The 24,812-nt window shown below is 58.2% G+C and overlaps 2 protein-coding genes across 3 annotated transcripts; both read right to left on the minus strand.

Annotated features, from left to right (window-relative positions):
• Positions 1-691: 691 nt before the first annotated feature.
• HIPK4 (homeodomain interacting protein kinase 4) lies at positions 692-10,114 on the minus strand. Its single transcript, XM_033846286.2, has 4 exons — positions 7,185-10,114; positions 3,449-3,805; positions 1,711-2,541; positions 692-1,174 (listed from the first exon to the last, which is right to left on the minus strand). Exons 1-4 carry the CDS (start codon positions 7,647-7,649, stop codon positions 995-997), a joined length of 1,833 nt encoding a protein of 610 aa, XP_033702177.1. The 5' UTR covers positions 7,650-10,114; the 3' UTR covers positions 692-994.
• A 245-nt stretch (positions 10,115-10,359) lies between these two features.
• Positions 10,360-24,462, minus strand: PRX (periaxin). 2 transcript variants are annotated; one of them, XM_033845075.2, is made up of 7 exons: positions 24,413-24,462; positions 20,714-20,757; positions 20,511-20,630; positions 20,260-20,385; positions 18,005-18,161; positions 14,800-14,996; positions 10,360-14,190 (listed from the first exon to the last, which is right to left on the minus strand). In XM_033845075.2, exons 4-7 carry the CDS (start codon positions 20,284-20,286, stop codon positions 10,567-10,569), a joined length of 4,005 nt encoding a protein of 1,334 aa, XP_033700966.2. In that variant the 5' UTR covers positions 20,287-20,385; positions 20,511-20,630; positions 20,714-20,757; positions 24,413-24,462; the 3' UTR covers positions 10,360-10,566. The 2 variants fall into 2 exon arrangements, with proteins under 2 accessions (XP_033700966.2, XP_033700968.1); XM_033845077.2 differs by lacking the exons at positions 14,800-14,996; positions 20,260-20,385; positions 20,511-20,630; positions 20,714-20,757; positions 24,413-24,462 and having other exon boundaries at positions 10,361-14,190; positions 18,005-18,144.
• Positions 24,463-24,812: the final 350 nt, after the last annotated feature.

Below are 24,812 nucleotides of genomic sequence, written 5' to 3' on the forward strand. Positions count from 1 at the left end.
CTGGCATGGGCCTCTGGTGGGGACACCTTCACGCATGCTGAGCCCTCAGCATGTGACCCGTGTGGTTTGGTGTGTACTGGACGCTCAGCACATGGCTGGTGTGTGCTGAGCCCTCAGTGGGTGACCAGCGTGGGCTGGCGTGCGCTGAGCCGTCGGCGCACACTGCACGTGAGCTGGCGTGTGCTGAGCATGCGCGTGTGACCTCGAGGGCTGGCATGAGCCGAGCCTCACGTAGCCAGCGTGGCACAGCGTGTGCTGCACGCTCGGCACGTCCCCAGCCAGATGCGCGCGTGCTGAGCCACCGCCATAGCCCGAGGGTGGACTCGCACGTCTGGACACGAGAGCATGTGCCAAGCGTGAATTTACATACACCTGCTGAGTGAACTTACACGTCGCATGTCCCAAGCATGGATGAGTGCATGCCAAGCCTGTCACGTGTGGCAAAGACAGGTCAACAGACGCTGAGAACCTGGCATCGGGCAAGCTCAGACTGGCACCTGCTGAGCACCAAGGATGTTCTGAGGGTGGATTCTTACGTGCCAGGCACTGAGCATATTTAAGGGATGGGTCAGTGTGCCAAGCACAGTCTCCAGCCTGAGCCAATGGCTGACTGGGTGCAGCATTAGAGAGCAGGGCCTGGGTGCCCCCCTGAACCCCACCCCCGTGCCAGTCCAGGCCTCAGGCAGGGAGGACAGGCATGAGGCAGTACTGCTGAACAGTGCTTTATTGAAATAAACAGAGGCAGCAGGGCCAGTGGGGTGCAGCCCCCTTCCCGCGTCCCTCTGGCCGAGGGGGCCACGGGCCAGACCCCAAAACCCTCCTGTGTTCGGGGTGTGTGTGCAGGCATGCACCGTGAGCGGGGCGGGAGGAATGGGGTATTTCTGGATAATTATCTTTCTGTAAGAATAATTTGTCGGTTCAGGGGATAGCTCTGAGGAGGGGATGCCAGCCCCTCTAGCGCATCACCCAGTGATGGGCAGGGTTGGAGTCACCATCAGTGGTGCCCGCCGACGTGCTGCACAAAGCTGGTGGCCCGGGGTGGACCATGCGGGTGGGTGTGGCGTGGTGGGAGCCCCTGAGCCCGTGGCCCCCCGACGCCCTCCAGGGTCCAGTCTGGCTGACCCAGCCATTCCCCAGGACAGCTGCTGAGGTCGAAGAACTCATGGCCTGGCCTCTGTTGGGGAGAAGAGATGGGCATCAGCCAGGAAGTGCACCCCACCCCACCCCGGAACAACCACGCTGCCCCTCATGGACTCCTGATCCCAGCTGCATCCTTGTCAATTCCCGAGGACGATTTTGTACATCCTGAACCCCCATCCCATTTTGGAGGCTTAAATGCTGTGTGTTGAGACCTTAATGTGTCCTGAAGGTGTGTTTGCTGAGGCCCTGTCACATCTTCCTGGGGTGGGGGCCTGAGCTGTCCCGTGGCCTATATCGCTTCCCATATGTGGATTACTGTGTTCTGAGTTCTTACACAGCCTTAATACGGGTTAGTGTTTGCTGAGCTTCATCGCATCCTACGGGTATATTAGTGTTTGCTGAGCCTTGTCACATCCTGAGGGTGGGCTAGTAGTGTGTGTTGGATCCTGGGCCAGCTGCGGGCCATGCAAATGTACGGGAGGCAAAGTTGGTTCACTATGCCCCGATCCTAGAGCTCTGGGGAGGCCCTGATCCCAGAACCACCTGCCTCCTAGCTGCCCCCTGGGTCACCTCAGCATCCACGGTCATGTCCTTGATGTCCGGCCCATCCCTGTCCCACTGCGGGATGGCAGGCAGCTCCGCAGAGGCCCCTCGCCGCTCTCCTTCCGCGCAGCCGCCGCCCCTGCACGGGGCGTCTTCCTCGGGCGAGGCCTGGCTCAGCCGGATGAGGTTGCTGAAGTTGGACTTGGAGCCTGTGGGTGGCTTGTGGGCCTTGCGGTGGCCTGCCAGGCGGCTGCCGTAGAAGGCCAGGATGGGCTCGGGGCCGGAGTCGGGCACCCAGCGGCCGGCAGCGGCGGCCTTGAGCGGGGCCAGCACGTCGGGGACGACGTCGGTGCGGGTCTCGCCCCACAGCCCACTCCCCGCCTCCTGCAGACTCAAGTCGTCCAGCTGATCGATGGCCTTTTGCACGCCTGGTGCCTTCTCCTCCCGGAACAAAGGCCCGCTGCCCAGACCCACGGTCTCCTCCTCCTCGGTCAGACCGTAGTAGGGGGGCCTGTCTTCCGCGGCATCCACGGCAGACATGGGCGTCTTGCCCTCCACCTGCAGGGAGAGGCGGCAGCTGTGCAGCGAGAGCTGGTAGTAGCGGGTGGTCTCATGGGCGCTGCGCAGCTGCTGCATGGACACGAAGGGGTGGCGCAGGGCGGCGCTGGGGCTGATGCGCTCGTGCGACTCCCACGTCAGCATGCGCTTGATCAGCTCCACCATGCTCTTGAGGTCGGCGTGCTCCGCCAGCGCCTCGCGGTCGGGGAAGGTTAGCCGACGGACTGCCCTGCTGCCGTTCACCACCTCTATCTGGTCCAGTGACTTGAGCATGTACTTGCGGCGCTCCAGTGGGCGCACCTGGTGGGACGCAGGGTGGGGCAGGGGTTGACATCGAGTCCAGGACTTGGGCCCCAGGTACTTCTGCGGTGGAGCCCACGTGTGACCCCTCCCAGCGTCCAGTGGGCACTCCAGCCTGGCCCAGAGCTCTGTCGTGGCTATGAAGTCCACCCACAGTAACCTGGACTTCCAGTTCTGCCCATGATCTGACTTGGAGCTCCCTTGCATCTGGGGGGGCACACCTGCTCACTAACACCAGAACCCCTCTAGTCTAATCCAGACCCCTCCTACTGCTGCAGGAAGGACAGCTGACTGTGATCTCTGGTCCTCCTCTTGTCTACCCCAGGTGTCGCACTGACCCAAGTTTCACACCTTGCCCCAGCCCTCCAGTCCTCCCTCGAGCCATGGGTCCAGCCCCTACCAGCAGCTAGCAGAAGGGCTGCCCTAAACCTCTACTGCTCCTCGGAATCAAATCCAGATCCCTCTTGCTGCCACAGCTGATCCCCACATCTGATCCCGGCCCTCAGGCCTCCGAGGAGTCAAGCCCAGACAATTCTTGCCAAATTCTTTAACCACGACCAGCTCGGGAGTTATCAGAGGATCTGCCATATGCTTTCGGTCCCACCTTTGGTCTCGCTCAGACCCCTCTCTCGCTGTGACAGCTCCCACGGCTGGTCCACACTTCCAGTCCTTTCTGCTGTCTCAGCCAGATTCTTGCCACACAAGTCTGATGACCGCAGTCACAGAGGTGGCAGACAGGCTGCCCTGACTTCCAGTCCCACCTGGGGTCTCCCTCGGATCCCTCTGGCTGTGACAACCCCCCCAGCTGGCCCTCAAGTTTCCAGTCCTCTCTGAGATCTAACCGAGATTCTTTTCTTGATGCTGCAAGCTGCCTCGCCGACGGCCCTCCCCCCACCTGCCCCCCTACCTTGGTCTCAGCCAGGTAGTCGGCCGAGGACTTCAGCTGCCAGGGGTTGGCGGCGTCGGGGTGAGGGTTGCGCTTGAAGAAGTGGTGGGCCTTACAGGCGGCGTGCAGCACGTGGGGCTTGGGCAGGCCCTGGGTCTCACAGATGTAGCGCACCTGGTCGTACTCGTTGTTGCCTGGGTAGAGGGGCCAGCCCAGGTGCAGCTCAGCCATGACGCAGCCCAGGGACCACACGTCCACCTTCTCACAGAAGGGCAGCCCCAGCAGAATCTCGGGGGCCCGGTAGAAGCGAGACTGGATATACGGCCCCTTGACGTAGCGCACCTCGCTGAATATGCTGGCCGAGCCGAAGTCGATCACCTGAGCGGAGGGAGGGAGGGAGGCAAGTGGGCCGGGACAGCCGCTCGATCTGAGCCTCCCCGGCATCTCTTGCCGGTGTCTTTCTGCATCTGCCATCTGACTGTCGCTACATCTGTGAATCTTGGTCTCTTGTTTACGTCCCTGTCTGTCTCCTCCAGCCTTTGTCTCTGGTTTGCGTACTTGTCTCTCTGTCTCTGTTTGTCTCCACTAGAACTTATGTCCATGAGGGTTAAGATCTGTCTCTTTCTCTCTCACCCCACGCCTTGTCCATCAGCAAATCTTGCCGGCTGGGTAGAGGGGCCAGCCCAGGTGCAGCTCAGCCACGATGCAGCCCAGGGACCACACGTCCACCTTCTCAAAGAAGGGCAGCCCCAGCAGAACACCTTCTGTTCTGCCCACTCTGCATCCCAGCCGCAGCCCCACCCTAGTCCTGTCCTCCCCCTGGCTAGACGAATGTAAGGGCCTCCTTGCGGGTCTCCCTGTTCCTCCCTCTCCCTCCAGTCTGCTTCTCACATGCAGCCCGAGGGACCCTGTGACCACCTAAGTCAGATCACGTCCCTCTCCTGCTCAGAATCTTCCTGTGGCTTTACCACATCCTGTGTTAAAAGCCAAAGTCTTCACCCTGGCCCACAAGTCTCCAACAATCTGCCCGGTCCCCTCTCTGCCCGCACCTCCTCCCACCTTCCCCCTCACTCACCCAGCTGCAACCACACCAGCCTCTCGCTCTTCCTTGAACAAGCCGGACACATTCCCAGTTCAGGGCCTTGGCACCACATTCCCAGTTCACTGGCTGTTCCCTCTGCCTGGAATGCTCTTCCTCCGGAGGTCCACATGGCTCCCCTCTCTCACCTCAAGTCTTTACTCAAATGTCACCTTCTCAGGGAGGCCGCCGCTGACCACACTATTAAAAACAGCACACCCCTCCCTTCCTATCCACCTCCCTAGCCCTCTGCTTTTCTCCATAGCTCTTAACACCATTTCACGTACTATGTATTTTTACTTTTGTATGGAGTTCATTGTCTCTCTACCCAATTAGGATATCAGTCCCACAAGGGCAGGGATTTTGTCTGTTCACTGCTGCATCCCTAGATCCCTAGAACAGTGCCTGGCACACAGTAGGGGCTCAGTAAAGAGTGAATGAATGAATGAATGAATGGGCTTTTTGTTCCTGTCATTCTCTTTCTTTCTGACTCTTGTTGGTATCTCTCTCTTTTCTTTCTTTGCCTCTTCATCACTTGTCTGTGTCCCTCAACTCTCAGTGTCTCTCTCTGTCCCCATCTCTGGGTCGTCCAACTAGAAGGACACCTCCCTGACACCCAGATCCTCTTCTGTCTTCACCATCAAACATTGTTAACACCCCACACGGGCCCCTGGTTCATACAGGTGCTTGATGAACACCCGTTGAACTAACATCGTGAACGACTGAAAGCCCTTGTCTCTCCCGATGCCTCTGGGGCGATCTGCCATTTTTCACTCTGAATCTCTGTGACTCTTAGTCCCTCCCTCAGTTTCCCTCCCTGAGTTTCTCTGCTTTTCATTCAGCTATCCCTCACCTTCTATTTGCAGAAGGCAGTATGACGAAATGGTTATTAACCTGGACTCTGAACACAGATGGCTGGGGCCTGAATCCCAGAGAGCTTGACTGACCCTGATCATTCAGTCAACGTTCGTGGGATTCATTCATTCACTCCACAGATGCGGTAGGGGTGCCAACACTGGCCAGGTGTTGTAGCTCTGTCCTGTCTGTCTCCTGCTATGTTTGTGGAAAACCTTCCTTCCTTGGGTCTCTAACCCTCCATCTGTTGGGACAGAATGATCTGCCTTTTCCTGTCTCTCTATCTCCCTGTGTCTCTGTCATTCATTGAGCACTGACTCCATGAAGGCGCTGTGCTGGGAGATGCCGGGGACACGGTGGTGACCAAAATGCCCCTGGCTCCGCCCTCACGGTGCTCCTAGTTCAGAACCATCACCAGACAGAAACAAACCCATAAGCAGACAGAGGGGTCGGAGCCGGGATGGGGGAATCCAGGGACCCGAGACAGCGCAGAGGACATGCCTGTGTGCCCAGCACAGGGTCAGGCCCAGAGCAGGCGTTCGGAAAATGTTTGCTGATGAACAAACTCATGAAGAAGGATGCCGCTGCCATCCTTCCAGTCGCTCAGGCCAACAGGCTTTCATCCTCCCTCAGGCCCTCTCTTCCTCTCTCACACTTCACATAAGATTTACCAGCAAGTCCTGTTTTAAAATCTACCCTGAGGGAATCCCCTGGCGGTCCAGTGGTTAGGACTCAGCACCTTCACTGCCGGGGCCAAGGTTCAATCCCTGGTCGGGGAACTAAGATCCCGCAAGCCTCGCTTTGTGGCCAAAAAAAAAAGATCTACCCCAAACCCACCCCCATCCCCGACCCGGACTGGGGTGGTCACCCCGCACTGTCTTTCCCCCGACTGCAGCCAGAGGGAGCCTGTGAACACCTGTGTCCAATCACAGCCCTCCTCTGCCCAGGATCCTCCTGTGGCTCCATCGTACACAGAATAAAACCCAAGTCCCCTCTGTGGCCCACAAGGCCCTGTACGACCAGGCCCCATCACCTTCCTGATCTTATTTCCTCCCTCTTCCCCTCAGTCACTTCATTTCAGCCACACTGGCTTCCTCAGTGCTCCTCAAATACATATACTTGGTCCACTCCTACCTCAGGGCCTTTGCACTGATTCTTTCTCCCAGATGTCGACACAGCTCCCTCCCTCCTTCAAGACTTCCCTCAAATGTGACCTTCTCAGGGAGGCCTCCCTGACCACAGAGTCTAAAGTTTTACTCATCACCACCCCACCTCCTCCTCTTCCCTGCTTTATCTTGTCTCCTTCTCACTCATATACCATTTTTTTTTTTTTTTTTTTTTTTTTGCGGTACGCGGACCTCTCACTGTTGTGGCCTCTCCCATTGCCGAGCACAGGCTCCGGACGCGCAGGCTCAGCGGCCATGGATCACGGGCCTAGATGCTCCGCGGCATGTGGGATCTTCCCAGACCGGGACACGAACCCATGTCCCCTGCATCGGCAGGCGGACTGTCAACCACTGCGCCAGGGAAGCCCTACCATATTTTACTCGTTTACCTTGGCGACTCTATCTCCCCCACTAGAATGTCAGCCCCACAGGGACAGGACTGGGCCAGAGGAGCTGAGCTAAGAATTGAACAAGGACGGGGGAACCTCAGGGCTGAGCGGGAGAGGATGTCAGAATTGGGGTAGGGAGATGGGGATTTCAGAGCCAGGAGGTGGGGAGAGCCATCATGGCCAGGGAGGGAGAGACCTCAGGGTTGGGAGGTGGGACAAGAGGAACCTCAGCCTCAGGAGAGTGTCCAGGGCTGGATGGCCACGCTCACCTTGACCCTGAAGGGGCAGCGAGTCTGGTCCACCAGCATGATGTTCTCAGGCTTGAGGTCGGCGTGGATGATGGCTAGCTCCTTGAGCCGGGCCAGGGCTCTGAGCACCTGCAGGGTGACCGTGCGGATGTGGCGGGCAGGGAGGGGCTCAAAGTTGTTCTCCTTCTGGAATTCGAAAAGGTTTTGCTCCAGCAGTTCAAAGACCAGGTAGAACTTGAGGGCGTCATGGAAGAACTCGAGGAAGCGGATGACGTGGGCCTCCTCCGGGTCCAGGCCCCTCATGCAACGCAGCAGCTTCAGCTCGTTCTTGATGATACGGTTGCGGTAAGCATCGTTCTTCAGGATCTTGATGGCCACCATCTCGCCCGTGCTTCGCCGCCAGCCCTTGGCCACCTCCCCGAAGGTGCCCTTGCCCAGCACCTCGATGATGTCATAGCAGTCAGTCTCCGACTGGATGGTGGCCATGGTTCCTCTGCCACCAGACACTGCCCTGTCGCCACCTCCGCCCCACGGGCTCTGCTTCCGAGGCCTCCCGCCCTGACGCTGGCCCCGAGGCCTCCCCAGTGGGGGAAAGAGAACCGCACTCGTGCCTCGCCCTGCGAGGTTCACCCCCACCTCCCTGACAACCCCCAGACACCTGGGCCGCAGAGCAAGTCTGCCAGGGGGTGCACTCCTACCCCGAAGACCTCCTGGCTTGGGATGAGGGGCCCCAAGCCCCCCTGAATGGGTTCCAGCGTTGCTAAGTGGCTCTGGTTCTGTTGTTGGAGACCTGAGCCCCTGGCTGGAATGGGGGGCTGAGGTGGCAGGTAATGCCCCCTCCCCCGTCCAGTGGCGGAACCCTAGAGGGGCTGGACAGGAGAAGGGTCGACGGAGAGGGGAGTGTGATTGTGGGCCTCGGGCATAGAGGAATGGGACATTCCTAAACAGAGGTGAGGAACGGCAGGCTTCCCGAGCTAGGGGATTTGTGTGTGCGTCTGTGTTCAGAAAACAGCTGCCCCCCTGCCTGTGGCTGCCCTGGGGAGGCGTGGCTACAGGGGGGCCATGTTGCAAAGGGTCTTGAATGCCAGGCTAAGGAGCCTGGACTTTGTCCTGAGGGCACTGGGGAGCCACGGAAGGACTTTGAACAAGGAAGGGCAGGTTCAGATATTTATTTATTTATTTATTTAAATTTTAGCGCCACGCGGCTTGCAGTTTCTCAGTTCCCCGACCAGGGATCGAACCCGGGCCACAGCAGTGACAGAGCCGAATCCTAACCACTAGGCCACCAGGAAACTCCCCAGGGTCAGATCTGAGTATCAGAAAGCTACTGTGTGAAGAAGAGTGGATTGGAGGGGGCAAGAGTGGAGGGCCCCAGCCTGCAGCAGGGCCCAGGTGGGAAGGTTGGGGAGGCGGGGGAAGAGGCAGATGGATGAGACACACAGGAGGCCAGGTTGGGGGGAAGGAGGGAGCCGTGCAGGGCTCTGGCCCTGAGAGGGATGGGACATGGACCGGGAGCAGTTTGGCAGAGAGGACGTTAGGAAATTTAACATTAAAACATTTAAAAGGGTATTGAGTGTTGTTGGGTTGTTTGTTTGTTTTTTTTGCGGTACGCGGGCCTCTCACTGTTGTGGCCTCTCCCGTTGCGGAGCACAGGCTCCAGACGCGCAGGCTCAGCGGCCACGGCTCATGGGCCCAGCCGCTCCGCGGCATGTGGGATCTTCCCGGACCGGGGCACGAACCCACATCCCCTGCATCGGCAGGCGGACTCTCAACCACTGTGCCACCGGGGAAGCCCAGTTTGTTTTTTTTTTAATTTTTATTTATTTATTTTGGCCATGCGGCTTGTTGGAGTCTTAGTTCCCAGACCAGGATTGAATCCAGGCCCTTAGCAGTGAGAGCACAGGGTCCTAATCCCTGGACCACCACCAGGGAATTCCCCGTTCTGAGTGCTTTAGAACCCTTATCTGATCCTTACAATATACATCTCAATGCCTCTATTTTATGGAAGAGAAAGTAGAGGCCAAAAGAAATTTTTTTAATGCCTACGGTCACCCAGGTGGGTGCCAGAGGCAGGCTTTGACCTTGAGCAGTCTGGCTCTCGAGCCAAGCTCTGAACCACTGGACACAACCTCCTAGTGTCCAGGAGACGTCAGGGGAGTGTGCAGAGATGCAGACGTGCACTGGAGGCCCGAGTGGACCCAGGAGAGATTTGGGGAATTATCAGCACAGAGGTGAGGAGTGGAAGCCGAGGGGAGGGCGACATGGCCCAAGGAGGGTGTGGGGATGGATGAGGGCCTGGGAGGAGCCCTGAGGGCCCAAGGGACAGGAGGAGAGAGAGGAGGAGTGCGGGAGAGAGAGAGAGAGAAGAGAGCGCTCAGGAAGGAGGAAGGAGCCCTGAGAAGTCAGGACACGGGAGACAGAAGAGGCCCTGAGCGTGGCCACAGACAGGCCACTGAGAGGAGGAAAACCTCAAATGCTGGGGGCCTGGGCAGGGGGTGCGCACCAGGAACGTAGGTAACTCCTGCCATGTCTGGTGCGCATGAAGAGGAAGCGTGTGATGGGTCGTGAGTGACCCAAGGCGGGGTCGGCTTGAAGGAAGCCAAGTGGGGAGTTTGGGACAACTCAAGGGCACTGATCTATAGCCCTTCTTCCTCTAGAATGGGAGGGCGGAGATGTGAAGAGAGTGGAGGAGTGGCTATAGTGGCATCAGGGGGAGATTCGGGACTAGACAGCTTGTCTAGGGCATCTCAGAGAGAAATGGGGGAGCCTGGGGACCCTGGAGGGGGCTTAGGGACTTGGATCCTGAGTGGAGATGGGTCCCTGGAGGCTGAGGTCCAGCCCCAGTAGGGGCTGAGGACCCTGGGACTTAGTCTTAAGAGGGCAGCCGGGTGCCTGGGGTGGAGGCCCTGGGGTTGTCCTGGCAGGAGTGGGTCCCGCAGCACAGGCAGAGTCTCCCGCAGAGGGGTCCCGCAGCTGGGTTCTGCTGGGGAACTTCCCCAGCTCAGAGGCCCCTGGGAATTCTGAAGGGCTAGGACAGCCCCCTCCCACCAGGCCCACCCCAAGGCCTCCCAGAGTCTCCTCAGACCAGGGGTGGCCTGTCTCACTGCACAAAGCATCCTTTCAGGCCATCCTCAAGGGACTCCTTTCTCTGCACCCGCGCCCCACCCCCCAACAAACACACACACAGAGGAGACCTGACACAAAGCTACCTCTGGATTATTTTATTCACATGGCTTGGCAAGATACGGGCACTCCTGCCAAAGAGTCAGGCACGGACTCCCCGGCCCTGACCCGGTCAGTCGCCCGCCTCCCAGCCCTCTGAGGGTTAGTGCTAGTTATCTCACACACAAAACGAGGAGGGGGATGGGAAGACGGGAGGGGAGTCTCCCTCTGCTGAGGGGTTTCAGATGACGGCAGCCTGAGCCCCCTCCATCCTCGTGGGGCCTGGAGGCCCCGTCTCCGAAAACCCCACGTTGGGCAGCCGGACCCGGAATCCACCTTCCTCCTGGGCCTTGGGGCTTAGGGACACCCGGGGGAAGCGGAACTTGGGTGACTTCTCCCCTCCAGGTGACTTGGGGGCCGCCTCGCCCTCCTGCCCCCGAGGGGCCTTGGAGGGGGTAGTCAGGCCCACACGGGGCAAGCGGACGCGGACGCGGCCCCGGCGCCCGGAGGCCCCTTCCCCGCAGCCCTCCTCTTCCTCGTCCTCGGGGCTGGGGGAGCCTTCCCCACTGGCCGCCTCGCTCTGGCTGAAGCCCACGCGGGGCAGCCTGAGTTTTGGGTTCTTGGCCTTCTCGGACTCCTCGACCCCCTCCTTGGCCCGTGCCAGGCTGAACCGGGGCAGCCGCACCTTGAGCTTGTGTCCGGCATCCCCCTCGCCCTCAGACACCTGGTACTCAGCATGGCTGCCCACAGCGGGCGGGGAGAGCTCCAGGTCAGGCAGCGAGAGGCGGAAGGTGCACTCGGCCCCTGGGGGCTGGTCCCCAGGCCCCTCACCCCCCGCCGCATCTCTAGCCCCCAGCGTCGGCATCTTCAGCCTCAGCCCGCCCTCACCTGTGGCTGCCTCACCCGCCTGCCCCTCTCGGCTCAGCCCCACATCCAGCTCAAGCTGGGGCACTGTCACAGCGGGCATCTTGAAGACACCCTCACCCTCGGGCGGCTCACCACCCACCACCTGGGCTCCAGGTAGAGACAAGGTCACCTGAGGCACCTGGATCCTATAGCCTGGGGTGCCCTCTGCTGGAGGAGGTGCATTCTTGGCCTGCTGCCCGGGGGGGGCACCCAGGTCAGCCTCCCCAAAGCTGGGCAGCTCCACCTGGGGCAGGGAGATGCAGAGCGGCCCCCTCGGCCCCCCATCCTGGCCCTCAGTGCCCACCTGCCTGGTTGCGGACATTTGCCCTTCCTCCTGGGCCCCCAGAGTAACCAATTCCACCTCAGGGATCTTAAGCTGCACAGCCGTGGACTCTGGCTTTTCCCCGGGGCTGACTCGCCCCCCCTGGATTTCTGCTTCCTTCCCTCGAGCCAGCCCAAAGGAGGGCATCTTCAGCTTGGGCATCTTCACCCTCGCATCCCAACCCCTGCTCTTGCCCTCCAACTCAGTCGCCCCTGGCACTAGTTCTCCTGCCTCGCTGTCCCGGCCTCTGACCCCAAACTTGGGCAGGCTGAACCTGGACCCCTTGAGCTTGGCGTCAGTCCCTGCCACCTCCACCTTGCCTGTGGGCAGATGGGAATCCAGGCTGAGCTGTGGGATGGACAGATCGAGGGCGGGCAGCAGGCCTGCCTCCCCCGTCCCTCTGGCCTCCGCCTCGGTGCCCACCCGAGCCTTGGGGAGTGAGATGGCAAACTTGGACACCTTTAGCTTGGCGGCTCGTCCGGCCCCCTCAGCCTCTGCCTTGGTCACCTTTGGCCCCGAGAGTCCAAACTTGGGCAGGGAGAACTTGGAGGAAGGCTTGACTTTCACCTCTGTCACCTCTACCTGCCTTTCCTCAGCCTCCACTGTGGGCAGCTGTGGCGTGACAATCTCAACGGAGGGCAACCAGAAGGCCACTTCCCTGACCCCTGCTACCACCCCAGGGGCTTCTGACTGCTCCACCTTGCCCACGTCGGCTGCTGGGACCTGCCCCTCCAGGCCGAAGGCCCCGGGCAGGTCTAGTTCCACTGAGGGCAGTGTGAGAGGGGGGACGCCCACACGAGCCTCGCTGCCCATCTCTGGCTTCAGACAGGGAAGTGTCACCAGCTTCCCCAAGACCTCAGCACTTGCCTCATCTGGCTTGCCGCGAGATGGGGACTCTGCCCTCCCTAGCTTGGGCATGGTCATCTTGGACATCTTGAAGCCAGATTCCACCCCCTCTGCTTCCTCTGCCCTGGCAGCTTTTAGCTGCACCTCCGGAGCCTTGGGCAGCTTCACCTCAGGTGCCTTCGGCAGATGCACATCCGGGACCTTTGGCGCCTGCACTTCCGGCAGCCGCATCTCCGACACCTTTGGCAGCTGCACTTCCGGGAGGTGCACGTCCGGCACGACCATCTCGGGCAACTTGGGGAGTTTTAGCTCTGAGACCTTTGGCAGCTGCACTTCCGGGAGGTGCACGTCCGGCACGACCATCTCGGGCACCTTCGGGAGCTTCATCTCGGGGACTTTCATCTCCGACACCTTTGGCAGCTGCACTTCCGGGAGGTGCACGTCCGGCACGACCATCTCGGGCAACTTGGGGAGTTTTATCTCCGAGACTTTTGGCAGCTGTACCTCTGGGAGTCGCACCTCTGGCACAGCCATCTCGGGCACCTTCGGGAGCTTCATTTCGGGGCATTTCATCTCGGGTACCTTCGGCAGCTTCAGCTCCGGAACTTTCGGGAGCTGCACTTCGGGCACGGCTATCTCCGGCACCTTTGGGAGTTTCACCTCAGGGACTTTCGGCAGCTGCACCTCTGGAAGCCTCACCTCTGGCACGGCCATCTCCGGCACCTTTGGGAGTTTCATCTCTGACACTTTGGGGAGCTCCACCTCTGGGAGTCGCACATCTGGAAGGGCCGCCTCGGGCATTTTGGGGAGCTTGACGTCTGGGGCCTTGGGGAGCTTCACCTCAGGCCCCTTGGCCTCCTTGGCCTCGGGCGGCGAGACCCCGATGCCAAAGGAGGGCATCTTGATGGTGGGCAGCTTCAGCTTGCTCTCAACGGCTTCAGGGGCAGCGGGCCGGGGCTCCAGGAGAGAAAGCCCAAAGGTGGGCATTCGAAGTTTAGGCCCCTTCACCCTGGCCTCAGGGCTGCCCTTGGCCACCTTGGCCTCGGCAACTTCTTTTGCTCGAGCCCCAAAGCGGGGGAAACTGAGGCGGGGCATCTTCAGGGCCACCTCAGGCGCCTCTACTCGGGCTTCCACCTCTGCACCAGGCAAGGCCAGGTCCACCTCCACTGTAGGCGCTGCCACGTCCAGGGTGGGCACCGTCACTACCGCAGCCCCTTCCCGGGTCTCCAGACAGGGAAGTGTGGGCAGAGTGGGTAGCGAGGGCAAGGTGGGCAGCTCTACTTGTGGGACCTGGATCCCTCCAGCCGCAGGTTCCACAGCAGGTGCAGCTGGGGCTCCCAGCCCAAGGGTTGGCAAGTGGAGGGCAAAGCCACTGACTACCTCTGCTGCAGGGGCCACCTCCCCCTTGGGGGCTGCGACCTGGGGGACACCCACCTCAGCACCCGGCAGCCGAGGCCCAACCAGCTCCACCTGGGGAGCTGTGAATCGGGCTCCTGCAGCCCCCTCGGCCTCTGCTTTGGCCTTCCTGGGGGGAGGAGCTGCAGCGGCCAGTCGGGCTACCTGGGCCTCTTCGGCCACTTCTCGGACACGTAGCCGAGGCAGCTGGAGGCGCCGGCGGGTGGGGGCAGCTGGGACAGGACCTTTGACAGCCTCGACTTTGAGGCCTCGACGCAGACGGGAGAACTTGGGAAAGGAGAATTCGACGTCAACAGGGGCCAGGTCTGCAGGGACCCCCAGGGCCCCGGGCACCACCATCTTCTTCTTCTTCACAGGGGACAGACTCTGGATGTTCTGGGGAGAGAGGAGAGAGGCAGCAGGCGGTGGGACAGTGGGAGGCCTGGGGTGGACGGGGGGAGCCCCACGTGGTTATTTTACCAGGCTGGGGATGTGCTGGATTGAGCATCTTGTCCCCAGAACACCATCCCCACTTCCTGCCTGTCACTTCACCCTTACTGCCCCAGAAGGCAAAGACTTTATTTAGAATCTTACAGTGAATCAACAGGAGTATAGAAACTGTGACCCAAGACTTCTGGCTCCTCCTCCAGGATTTTCCCCTAAACCCTCGCTCTAGAGATGGGGAAACTGAGGCCCAAGGAGGGGAAGAAAGCTGTCAAGGGTCACTCAGCAGTAAATGAGCTGCCCTCAGGCTTGAACCTGGCCTCTCTGGTTCAGAGCGCCCTGGTTCAGGACGCCTGACGAGGTGGGTGAGGGTCCTGGTTTGGGATGAGTGGGTCCCCCTCCCCAGGGGCAGAGAACAGGAGGCAGTGGATGGGATTAGCGCTGGGTTAGTGACAAGACAGAGGGCAAGGCTGGCCCACCAGTGTGGGGCAGTGGGGCTCACGGCGCAGAGACAGGATCGCTGGGGCAGTCCAGGGCCGTAACCGGGCTAAGCACGCGTACCAGCTTGGCCACCTTGGCCCGCGGGCCCTTGATCTCGTAGCCGGCCACGGTCCCAGGCCGCAGCGCCAGGTCCCCGGTGGGCACAGTGCGCTTCAGGCAGAAGGAGACCTTGTAAGGCTCGGCGCATTGCAGCAGGCGTAGTGCGTCCTCGTACTTGAAGTTCTCGAAGAACACTCGGGCGCTCAGCAGCTGGTCCCCTGCAGGCCAGGTGGAGGTGGGCGGGGCGTGGGCATCTCTGGGCTCCGCCCAGGCCTGGTTCCGCCCACTTCTCTGGAGCCTGTGCAGCGAGGCGCCTCCCAAATTTTTGGCCCCGCCTATACCCGAGCACAAGATTGAGACGCAAAGTTCCTCCTGGTTTGAGGTTCTGACACTTAAGGGCAAAGCCACGGCCTCGGCCTTAGCCCCGTCTCCTTCACTGAGCAAATCCAAGCCCATTCAGGTCACACCCCTCCCCCATCCTCACACTTCAGACACTAACTTTGCTTCTTTTACTGAGAGAACAGAATCAGAAGAGAACTTCCAGAAGCTCCCGCCCCATTATTCAACCCTCTGATCCTGTGGCGATTCTCTCCACTCTCTCCCCACGTTATCAATTTGATAAACCATCCCCACTCCCAGCTCTGGTCAATCCCTCCACCACCTTTTCAGGGACACACTCCAGCAATTCTCCCCTCTCTCCCCACGTTATCAATTTGTCCTTCTCGTCTACATTATTCCCATCAGCATACAACATACCATTCTTTCTCCCATAAGAAAGGCTGTCTTGACCTCACTCCTTCTGGAGCTCCTGCCCCATTTACCTGTTCCACTTGATGGCAAAATTCATTGAGTTGTCTAGCTGCATTATTTCCAGTTCTCCAATTACACTTTTTACATCCCCCCTCCCAGAGCCTTGAACTGCTCCTCTTAAGGTCCCATGCAGTGACCTCTGTGTAGTTAAGTCCAACGGTCAAGTCCCAGACTTCATCTGCTTGAACTCCTGCTTGAGACGCAGCTTCACGCTCCTCTCCTTCATCTACTTGCTTGGCTCGGCTTCCAGGGTGCCACACCTTCTGGAACCTCCCTCGAGGTTCCTTCTCAGCCTCCTGGGATGGTTCCTCCCCATCTCCCAGACCTCTTAAAGACACACAGTCCCAGAGCTCAGGCCTTGGACCTCTACTCTGGTCCATCTCCATGCTACACTCATCCCTTTGGGAAGCTCATCCAGATTCAGGAGTTTAAAGAGCATAAATATGCTGACTCCCAAGTGTATCTCTCCAGCCCAGCACTCCCCCCTCCATCCTAGACTCAAATATCCAACTAGCCCTCCACATCTCCACCTTGGGATCCACCTCTCATCTGACAGATCCAAATTCTATTCCTGGTTTTCCTGCAAACAAGCTCCAGCCCCAGTGTTCCCCATTTGTGGAACTACCAACTCCATTCTCAGGTCAAGAATCCCTGGACACATCCTTGATCCCTCTCTTTCCAATCCACCCCATATCCAGTCCTGAAGGCGCTTCGCCTGGATGGCAAAATGCATTGAGTTGTCTAGCTGCATTATTTCCACCTCTCTGATTACACTTTTGACACCCGCTTCCCAGAGCCTTGAACTGCTCCTCTCAAGATGCTATGCAGTGACCTCTGTGTAGTTAAGTCCAACGGTCAAGTCCCAGACTTCATCTGCTTGAACCCCTGCTTGAGACCCAAATGATATCCAGAATCCAAACCCTTCTCTTCATCTCCAATAACACTCTTTTGGCCCCAAGCATCACCAATCTCTTACCTGGAAAATCACAGTAGCCTCTTTTCCTGTTCCCCATCCTGCCCCCCACCACCCCCAGTCTACCGCTAACACAGCATTTCAACACAGTCAATTCACGTTCTTTCTTCAACTCACAAACCTTCCAGATTAAAAGTCAAAGTCTTCCTCATGGCCTATAAAGCCCTCTAAAAACTACCCTTTCTCTTACCTCTCTGGCCTCATCTCTTACTCTACTCTTCACTAACTCCACTCCATCCACCCTGGCTTCCTGCCTGTTCCTCCAACAAGCCAGGCATGCTCCCATCTTGGGGCATTTGCACTGGCTGTTCTCTCTGCCTGGAATGCTCCTCCAGATGGCCACATAGCTCATTCCCTTACCTTCTTCAGGCCTTTCTGCTCTTCCTGGCTCACCCTATTTAAAAATGCAGCTTCCGGGACTTCCCCGGTGGCACAGTGGTTAAGAATCCGCCTGCCAATGCAGGGGACACGGGTTCGAGCCCTGGTCCGGGAAGATCCCGCATGCCGCAGAGCAACTAAGCCTGTGCGCCACAACTACTGAGCCTGCGCTCTAGAGTCCGTGAGCCACAACTACTGAGCCCACGCGCCACAACTACTGAATCCCACGCGCCTAGAGCCTGTGCTCCGCAACAAGAGAAGCCACTGCAATGAGAAGCCCGCCCACCATTACAAAGAGCAGCCCCCAATCGCCGCAACTAGAGAAAGCCCGGGAGCAGCAATGAAGACCCAACGCAGCCATAAATTAATTAATTAATTAATTAATTAATTTTTTAAAATGCAGCTTCTGTCCTGGCATCCGTAAGCATATATCGCCTTCTAATTTACTGTGTATTTTACACATTTTGCTTAAATATGTCTCTCCTTACTAGAACGTAAGCTCCATAAGTGCAGAGAGTGTTATCTGTTTTGTTCACTTCAGTAGCCCAAGCACCCAGAATAATATCTGGAAATAGAAGGCACTTAGTAAATAGTTGTTGCATGAATAAATCGCGTCAGCCTCAGCCATGTTGCCTAAAATATCCCTTACTAAGCTCCCCTCCCCACCCCCTCCAAGTTGTTAACTCCGCCTCTTTTCTTCAGCCTCAACAACAAAACAATAACTAGCACTTACTTAGTGCTTACCATGTGCCACTTAGCTACTTGCTGTGTTTTCAAACATTTAATCCACATAATAACCCTATGAGATAAGTACTAGAATTAGTCCCATTTTAGAGGTGTAAAAACCGAGGCACAGAAAGATTACAAGATAGTAAACTGCACATCTGGGAGTCGAACCGAGACAATGAACCTCCAGAGCTCCTGCTCGGATCAACCGCAAAGCCGATAGGTAACACAAAGCCCCGCCCCTAGCCCTTAACCCCGCCTCCTGGTCCCGGTACCCAGGGCAGCTTCCCAACCCCGCCCCCGCAGGAAAGCCCCGCCCCATGCCCCCGCCCCACTCACCTTCCTGCAGGCTGAGGCTCCTGGCCGCAGGTGAGTCCTCACGCAGCTCGCGGACGAAGATTCCCTCCTTGCCGCCGCCGGCTACGTTGATGCCACTGACCCCTGTCTGCGCCTCCGTCTCCACGATGATCTCCACCAACTCCGCCCGCCTCAGCTCCTGCGGAGGGCGGCGACGGATCGCCATGGGGCGCTAGGGCGGGACTTCGCCCAGGGCCCGCCATTGAGCTTAAAAGCGGCTCTTAACCGGGTCCTCAGGGCACAGGCGCCTCGGCTGGGCTCAGGCAGGTTGTGCGGGCCCACCCTCTCCAGCATCTCCCCTTTAAGTGAGCACGAGGGCCGCTCGCTCAATGACACCCCGCGAAAGGGTTCAACGGCTCTCGAGGCTCACAGGCCTGGTGGAGCCCCAAAGACCGCTATCGGGAGAGGCGGGGCGCGGGGCGGTGTTGTAGAGGAGGGGCGGGGTGGGGAGGCCAGAGGGAACCTGAGTTGCGACTGAGAGGCGGGCCTGACATGAGGGCGGGGCTGTGCCTCCCCCCCCCCGAGGGGCGGGGCCAGTTGGGGCGGGGCTAGGGTTGGAGCATTTGCGGATCGAGGACGGTTGCCTGAGAGGAGCGGCGAAAGATAGATGGGTGCGGCTACAGTGTAACCGTGGAGGTGCGGAGGGGACCCATAGTCTGTGGACGGGCTTGAACTATGGGGAGGGGCTTTAATAACCGCAGAACAGGGGTGGGATGGAGGATGGGGTCCCGAAGAAAGGGCCGACCCTTAGTGGTGCGGTATGGAGGGGTGCAGGTGGGACTGGCCTCGTTGAAGGCTTGATGTGTGGGACTGTGCCCCATTGTGGACTCTATGACCCCAAGCCCTGCATAACGCCCATTGGAGAGGGAATCCAGTGAAGAAGAGTGCGTGGGTAATGAGTGGTGGGCTGGCAGACGTGGTATTCCTGGTATTTACTGTAAATGGTGCTGACATGGCCCTGGCCCAGCAGTGCACTGTGGGATCTGCACCCGGCCTTCCCAGAAGAAACAGTGAAAGGCCTCAGTTCCACAACCATCCAGGAACCCAATCTGCTGTGTGTCTTGGGCGGGTGGGGGGGGACTTTGCCCTCTCTGGACCCATTTACCTACTGTAAAGTTGGGTAACATGGGTGTACTGGAAGGAGTCTCTGACTGTGAGCTGAGACCTGAAGCAACAGAGATGTGAGGGGTTGCTGTAGTGGGTAGTGCATTGAGGCTGGTACAGACTGGGGTTGAGCCCAGGGCTTGGAGAGGGGAAAGTAGGTCTGGCCGATGCTCCACAGCAGTGGCCCCGGGACTGGAGAGCTGGGCGGAGCATGGTGAGAAGGGGTAGGAAGAGTTGTAGTAGAGGCAGCAGGGAAAAGCATGACCATCACCACCACCCTTAGGCCCTGGGCTAAGCATTTTATGTGTGGCATCTCCTTTCATCCTCCCCGCAGCTTGGGCAGTCACCGAGTAGGACACAAAGGTCCAGAGAAGTGAAGTGACTGCCTAATGCCACACAGCAAGTTAAGCGGTGGGGCCCCAACCTCAGGTCTGTGACCTCAGAGCCCATAAGCCATCCTGTAGGCGGTGGCCTCCATGCACTTTACTCCCTGCCTGCCACCCCTCAGCCTCAGCTTGACTCCTGTAAAAGGAGACCCACTCTGTGCCTGGCATCCAATGGGATGCAGTCAGTGCTAGTGCCCTGTCTCCATAACAGTGAAAGCCGTTAACATTCGAGGAGGCTTCCTAGGTACCAGGCCCTGGGCAAATGACACAAGTGTGAGTCCTCAGTACCCTCAGAGGTGGGAACCATTGCCCCATTTCACCGATGGGGAAACTGAGGGTTAGAAAGTTCAAGTCATCTGTTCAGGGCTGTACAGCTGAAGTGATAGGGTTGGGATGTAAGCCCATGGGTCCAAAGCCCATGTCTTTAACCCCTACACCATCCTGCCTCTTCTGATGAAGGGTTTCTACTCTATTTTTTTAAGCTTATTATTGTTAATATAATTCCATTATGCTCAATGAATTAGCTTCTTTGAATCTTAGTCTGTGCCAGGTACTGTGTTAAGCACACTACAAATGTTATTTTTTTTTCCTTCACAGTGACCCATAAAATAGGCCCTGCAGCTATCTCCATTTCACAGATGGGGAGACTGAGGCACAGAGAAGCCAGGAAGTGTCTCCTTGCTACCCTAGTCCGTGCTCCCACCAAGGCCCCACAAGTCCTCCTTGCAGGATGTGTTGGGCGCTCACCTCAGCACTCTGGCTCCTGGCCTCCATGGTGCTGCTGGGAGTCACCTGGGCCCCAGGCTCCTGCTTCCTCTCTCCCTTCTGCTGCAGGACCAGTTTCAGTTCTGCATGGAGCAGCTGCCTCTGAGCCTGCAGGGGCAGGGATGGAGGCTTGAGGCCAGGAGAGGATAAGAGGAGAAGGCTGGGCTTAAAGGGAGAGGTCAAGGTGGGTATGAGAAGGGGAGAAGCCCCCCCCATCCCAGCTGTCCTCTTACCGCTGCCTGGGAACAAGCACCCCCTCCTAACAGGAGCCCAGCCTGGGGTGGTGCACAGTCGTCTGCGGGGCTCACGCCCTTCCTCTGGGGTCTCGCGCCCTTCCTCTGGGGTCTCGCTGCCTGCCAGGGAGAAACCAGGTCATGAGGCTCCAGACAGGCGAGGGAGGGGCAGGGAGGGGCATGTGGCACCAGCCAGTGCTCACCTCAGGGTCACCTCCAGCTCCTTGGGCCTCCTGGGTCCGGGGCTCTAAGAAGAATAACGTGAGCATTACTATCAGCTAACCCCACTGATTGCTTCCTGAGTGTCTGAGCCTTCCCACACTCTGTCAATACTCTATCCCCAGGAATTCCCTGGCAGTCTAGTGGTTAGGACTCCGCGCTTCCACTGCAGGGGTCACAGGTTTGATCACTGGTCAGGGAACTAAGATCCTGCATCCTGCATGGTGTGGCCAAAAAAAAAGGGTACTCTATCCCTATAGTGCATGTGGGGGCACTAAGGCTCAGAAGACCTTTATCCAAGGTGACACAGCAGTACAGCCAGAACTGACTCCTAGGCCTTTCTGACAGCAGGGCCCCTACGCCAACCACCTCAGCTCACTGAGGGGGCCAAATTCACTGTAAAATCATTATATCCACTGCCATGTACTCCCTGTAGGCAAATCACCTCACCTCTCTGTGCCTCAGTCTCCTCATCTATAAAATGGGAAGAATGAAGGCACCTACCTCTCAGGGCTGTTAGGAGGGTCAAATGTGTTTGTAAATATACAGTGCCAGGCACACGGTGGGCACTTCATAAGCACTTGCTATGATTATCACTAAGAACTTCCTGTGGTCTTGATCTTGTGTCGAATATCCCACGGGGGTCATTGCATGTGGATTTCAGAACACCCCTGTGAGGTCAATACCATTGCTGAGCTTGTTACAAAGAAGGCACCTGAGGCTGGGAGAAGGAAAGTCACTTTCCTGGGTCACAAATGACCCAGCCAGGACTTGAACTTGTCGGAAAGCTCCAGCTGCTCCTACAGATAATAACTAATGGGCATTGCGTGGTTACTCTTTGCCAGTCCTGTGCTAAGACCTTCACTTTCCACCTCACCGCAGAAAACCCTAACCCCACAACATTGTAAATCAACTATACTCCAATAAAAAATAATTTAAAAAAAGAAAAAAGAGAAAACCCTAAGCCCTGAGAGAGGCCAGGGACCTCGTTCAAGGTCACACAGCACAGCGAGAAGGAGGTAGAGCCGGGAAACCTCCCCGACAGGCCCTTCTGGGGAAAAGGGGGTGGAGCCTATCTCCCTCCTCCGAGCCCCCGACTCTGGCCTTGTCCTCCCAGCCCCCAGCTGGCATGCCAACCCGCCAACCCCCACTCCACAGGGAAAGGTCAGGCCTCACGCGGCGCATTCCCTCAAACAATAGCCCATCTGCTGTGCCCAGTCACATTCCGCCCCTGCCCACCCACCCCCAGCTGCACAATGGCCCTTCATAGCCCACCACTGGCCAGGATAGAGGACACAGGGACCCCCTCAATGCTCCAGCTGTACCCACTTCACTGGTTTCCCCCCCACGGTGTCAGAAGGCTCCTCTCTGGCTCTCCTAGGGGTCCTGGTCTCCCCTGTGAGCCCCCAGCCCCTCCCACATCTGGATTATTTCCTCTGAACTGGGCCTTATGCTGGCACCCTTAGGCCTCGAAATCACTCTGGATGTGATGGCTATTTTAGGATTGAAAACTGAGGCTCAGAGAGGGCAAGTGACCTGTCCGGGGTCACACAGCTAGGACCTGTGCCCTTGACCCCAACTCTGTACCTTCACTTGTGTTGGTGGCTCTGAGCACTGGAGGAGGCCCAAGCAGCAAAACAGCTGAGGCAGGAGTTGGGCTGGGCAGAGGGGATCAAGGGTGCCAGGAACAGGCATTCTTAGAGGGACCTCGGTGCCAACCCCGAGCCAGGCAGACACTTTATAGACATGGCCTCATGGTACCCCATTTTACTGATGAGTAAATGAGGGTTAAGAAACGGGATATCACAGGGAATTCCCTGGCGGTCCAGTGGTTAGGACTCCGTGCTTCCACTGCAGGAGGCCCGGGTTCGATCCCTCGTCAGGGAACTAAGATCCCACGTGCCACATGGCCTGGCCAAAAAAAAAAAAAAAATAGAGAGAGCCAGGATATCACTGTGAGGGAGTTGGGACTTGAACCCAGGTCTGAAATGCTAACTCTGACTCCCCGATATAATATAATATCCCGAGCTGGGGGTGAGAGAAGCCTGCTACTTGTAGGAGGTGGTGGAGATGGAGGGGAGGATCCCCTAGGCCGCAAGCTCCCTGCTCCAGGACAGGCCAGAGAAGTTCACACCCAGAGGCTAGCACAGGAAGCTCAGCCAGGGTGAGGGCAAGAGAGAGTGCCCTGCTTCTTCATCCCTGCCCGGGACAGCTGCCCAGCCCAGGTTATATTTAGCCCAGCTGTGCCCTTCCTGAGCCACGTACCCAGCTCCTGGGGTGGGATGGGGTGGGAGCAGCTTCGGAAGGAAGCAGCTTTGGAAGGGCCCAACCCCGGGCACTCTCTGTTCCCAGATCTGCCTGTCCCACTAGGCAGGGGAAGGAGGGGTAGGGAGGTGGGGTTGGGGGGGCTGACTCGTGTTAGGGGAAGATCTAATGGAGATTCCCTGGAGAATCAAGGCCAGGCAAGACCCTCCACAGGCCAACAGCCCACTTCTTGAGCAATTCCTGTGACGCTGCCCTAGTACATTCCTGAGCTTCCAGAATTCTGAGAGTCTCCATTTCTTGAGCACTTACTATGTGCAAAGATCCTTCCCTGCCTGGGCTCATTAACTCCTGACAACACCTCCCTGGGGAAATCACAACTTAGATGCCCGTTTAAGATGTCACTCATGCCCTTCAGGGTGGCTGGGGTGAGGGGTTGTCATTTGTACCCTGGGCCCCTCAGCCGAGCTGGGCCTGCTGAGGAATCCCCCAGATCTGCCTCACTGTACACTCCTCCCCCCACCATGGCTGGCGCCAACCTCGTTTAGGAATTCTCCCCTCTCAGAGCCTCAGCCACCCCAACCACCAGAGGGATCTGGTGCCCTTGCAATGGGAGTGGGGGGTAGACCTGACTCATCTGGGCCCCTAGGCGTTGTCTGAGGCCATCCAGTGATGTGGCGGGGAGAGGCATTCTGGCAGTGGCTTCCAGCTGCCTCCATTAGGGCCTGCTCCAGCACTCCTCAGGTTTGAATACTTGGGCAAGGTATTTCACCTCTCAGGGCCTCAGTTTCTTCATCTATAAAATGGAGCCGATAAGACTGGCTTTGAGGAATTGTGAGACAAGAGCAGGTGCTTAGAATATTCAGAGAATACAGTAAGTGCTCAAGGAAGATAAACTAGTCTCTGACCGCAAGTGTGTCTGTGCATCTCAAAGTGTCTCATATCCAGCCTTTGCTCACAGTGGCCCCACTTTCTCCCCTACCAAAGAGGAGCTTTGGGTGAGGGACAAAATGCAGCTCGGGCACCAGCCTCCAACCAACAAGATCAGCCTTGCCTCCCCAGCTCTCTATTACAGGGACAAAAAGGTCTGTCCCACCCTCAGCATCCTGCCCGGGCCCTTTATAAGCAGCAACGCATTTACTCTCATGTCAGCCCTGGGAGGTAGCCTCCCTCAGCCCATTTTAGAGATGGGAAAGCAGAGGCACAAAGAACGAAATATCTTGCCCAAGACGACACAGCTAGAAAGAAGAGAACATTGGGATTTGAACCCAGGGTCTGGTTCCAAGGTCTGTACCTTTAACTCCTATACCACGCAGCCTCCTGGGCCCTAGACACCCTCCCAGCACCTCCCAAGATCCTGGGTCTCATTCCCAGGGCTTCTCAGCCTGGCCAGGAAGGGAACTGGCGGGCCGGTCTCTTACCACTGGGCCTCCAGACACCTCGAGAGCTCCTGGTCCGTCTGCTCAGCCCCAGCCCCAAGCTGGGGGGGAAAAGGAATGGGGAGGGGGAGGAGGGGGAGGAGGGGGAGACCCCAGCCATTGGCTGCCGAGGTATGACATCACCAGAGGGTGGGTGGTAGGGAAACAAACATCCCCATCTCCCAGCTATGTCCACCCGCAAGGGGGTGGGAACCACAGAAGAGAAGCCAAGACAGCCCGGTGCTGTTCCCTTGCCTGGGCTGAGACCTCCACCCTGAGCCCCGCTCCTGGGATTTGCACGTTGCTGGTGCCACTTGGAGACTCAGCCCCTCACCAGCACTATTCCCTGGCTTCCACACCCAGGCATGGCCCCGCTGGTTCCTGGGGCCCCTAGATTAAACTT

This window comes from Tursiops truncatus, chromosome 19 (assembly GCF_011762595.2).
Source record: "Tursiops truncatus isolate mTurTru1 chromosome 19, mTurTru1.mat.Y, whole genome shotgun sequence".
In the NCBI taxonomy this organism is placed as follows: domain Eukaryota; kingdom Metazoa; phylum Chordata; class Mammalia; order Artiodactyla; family Delphinidae; genus Tursiops; species Tursiops truncatus.

Coding starts and splice junctions, on each gene's coding strand:
- HIPK4 (XM_033846286.2), bottom strand. CDS start 7,649: ATGGCCACCATCCAGTCGGAGACTGACTGCTATGACATCATCGAGGTG. Junction 2,542..3,448: donor ACTACCTGGCTGAGACCAAG/GTAGGGGGGCAG, acceptor GCGTCCCACCAG/GTGCGCCCACTGGAGCGCCG. Junction 1,175..1,710: donor ACATGACCGTGGATGCTGAG/GTGACCCAGGGG, acceptor TCTCCCCAACAG/AGGCCAGGCCATGAGTTCTT.
- PRX (XM_033845075.2), bottom strand. CDS start 20,286: ATGGAGGCCAGGAGCCAGAGTGCTGAG. Junction 18,162..20,259: donor CCAGGAGCCAGAGTGCTGAG/GTGAGCGCCCAA, acceptor CGCCCTCCGCAG/GAGCTGAGGCGGGCGGAGTT. Junction 14,191..14,799: donor GGGCCAAGGTGGCCAAGCTG/GTACGCGTGCTT, acceptor CTCTCTCCCCAG/AACATCCAGAGTCTGTCCCC.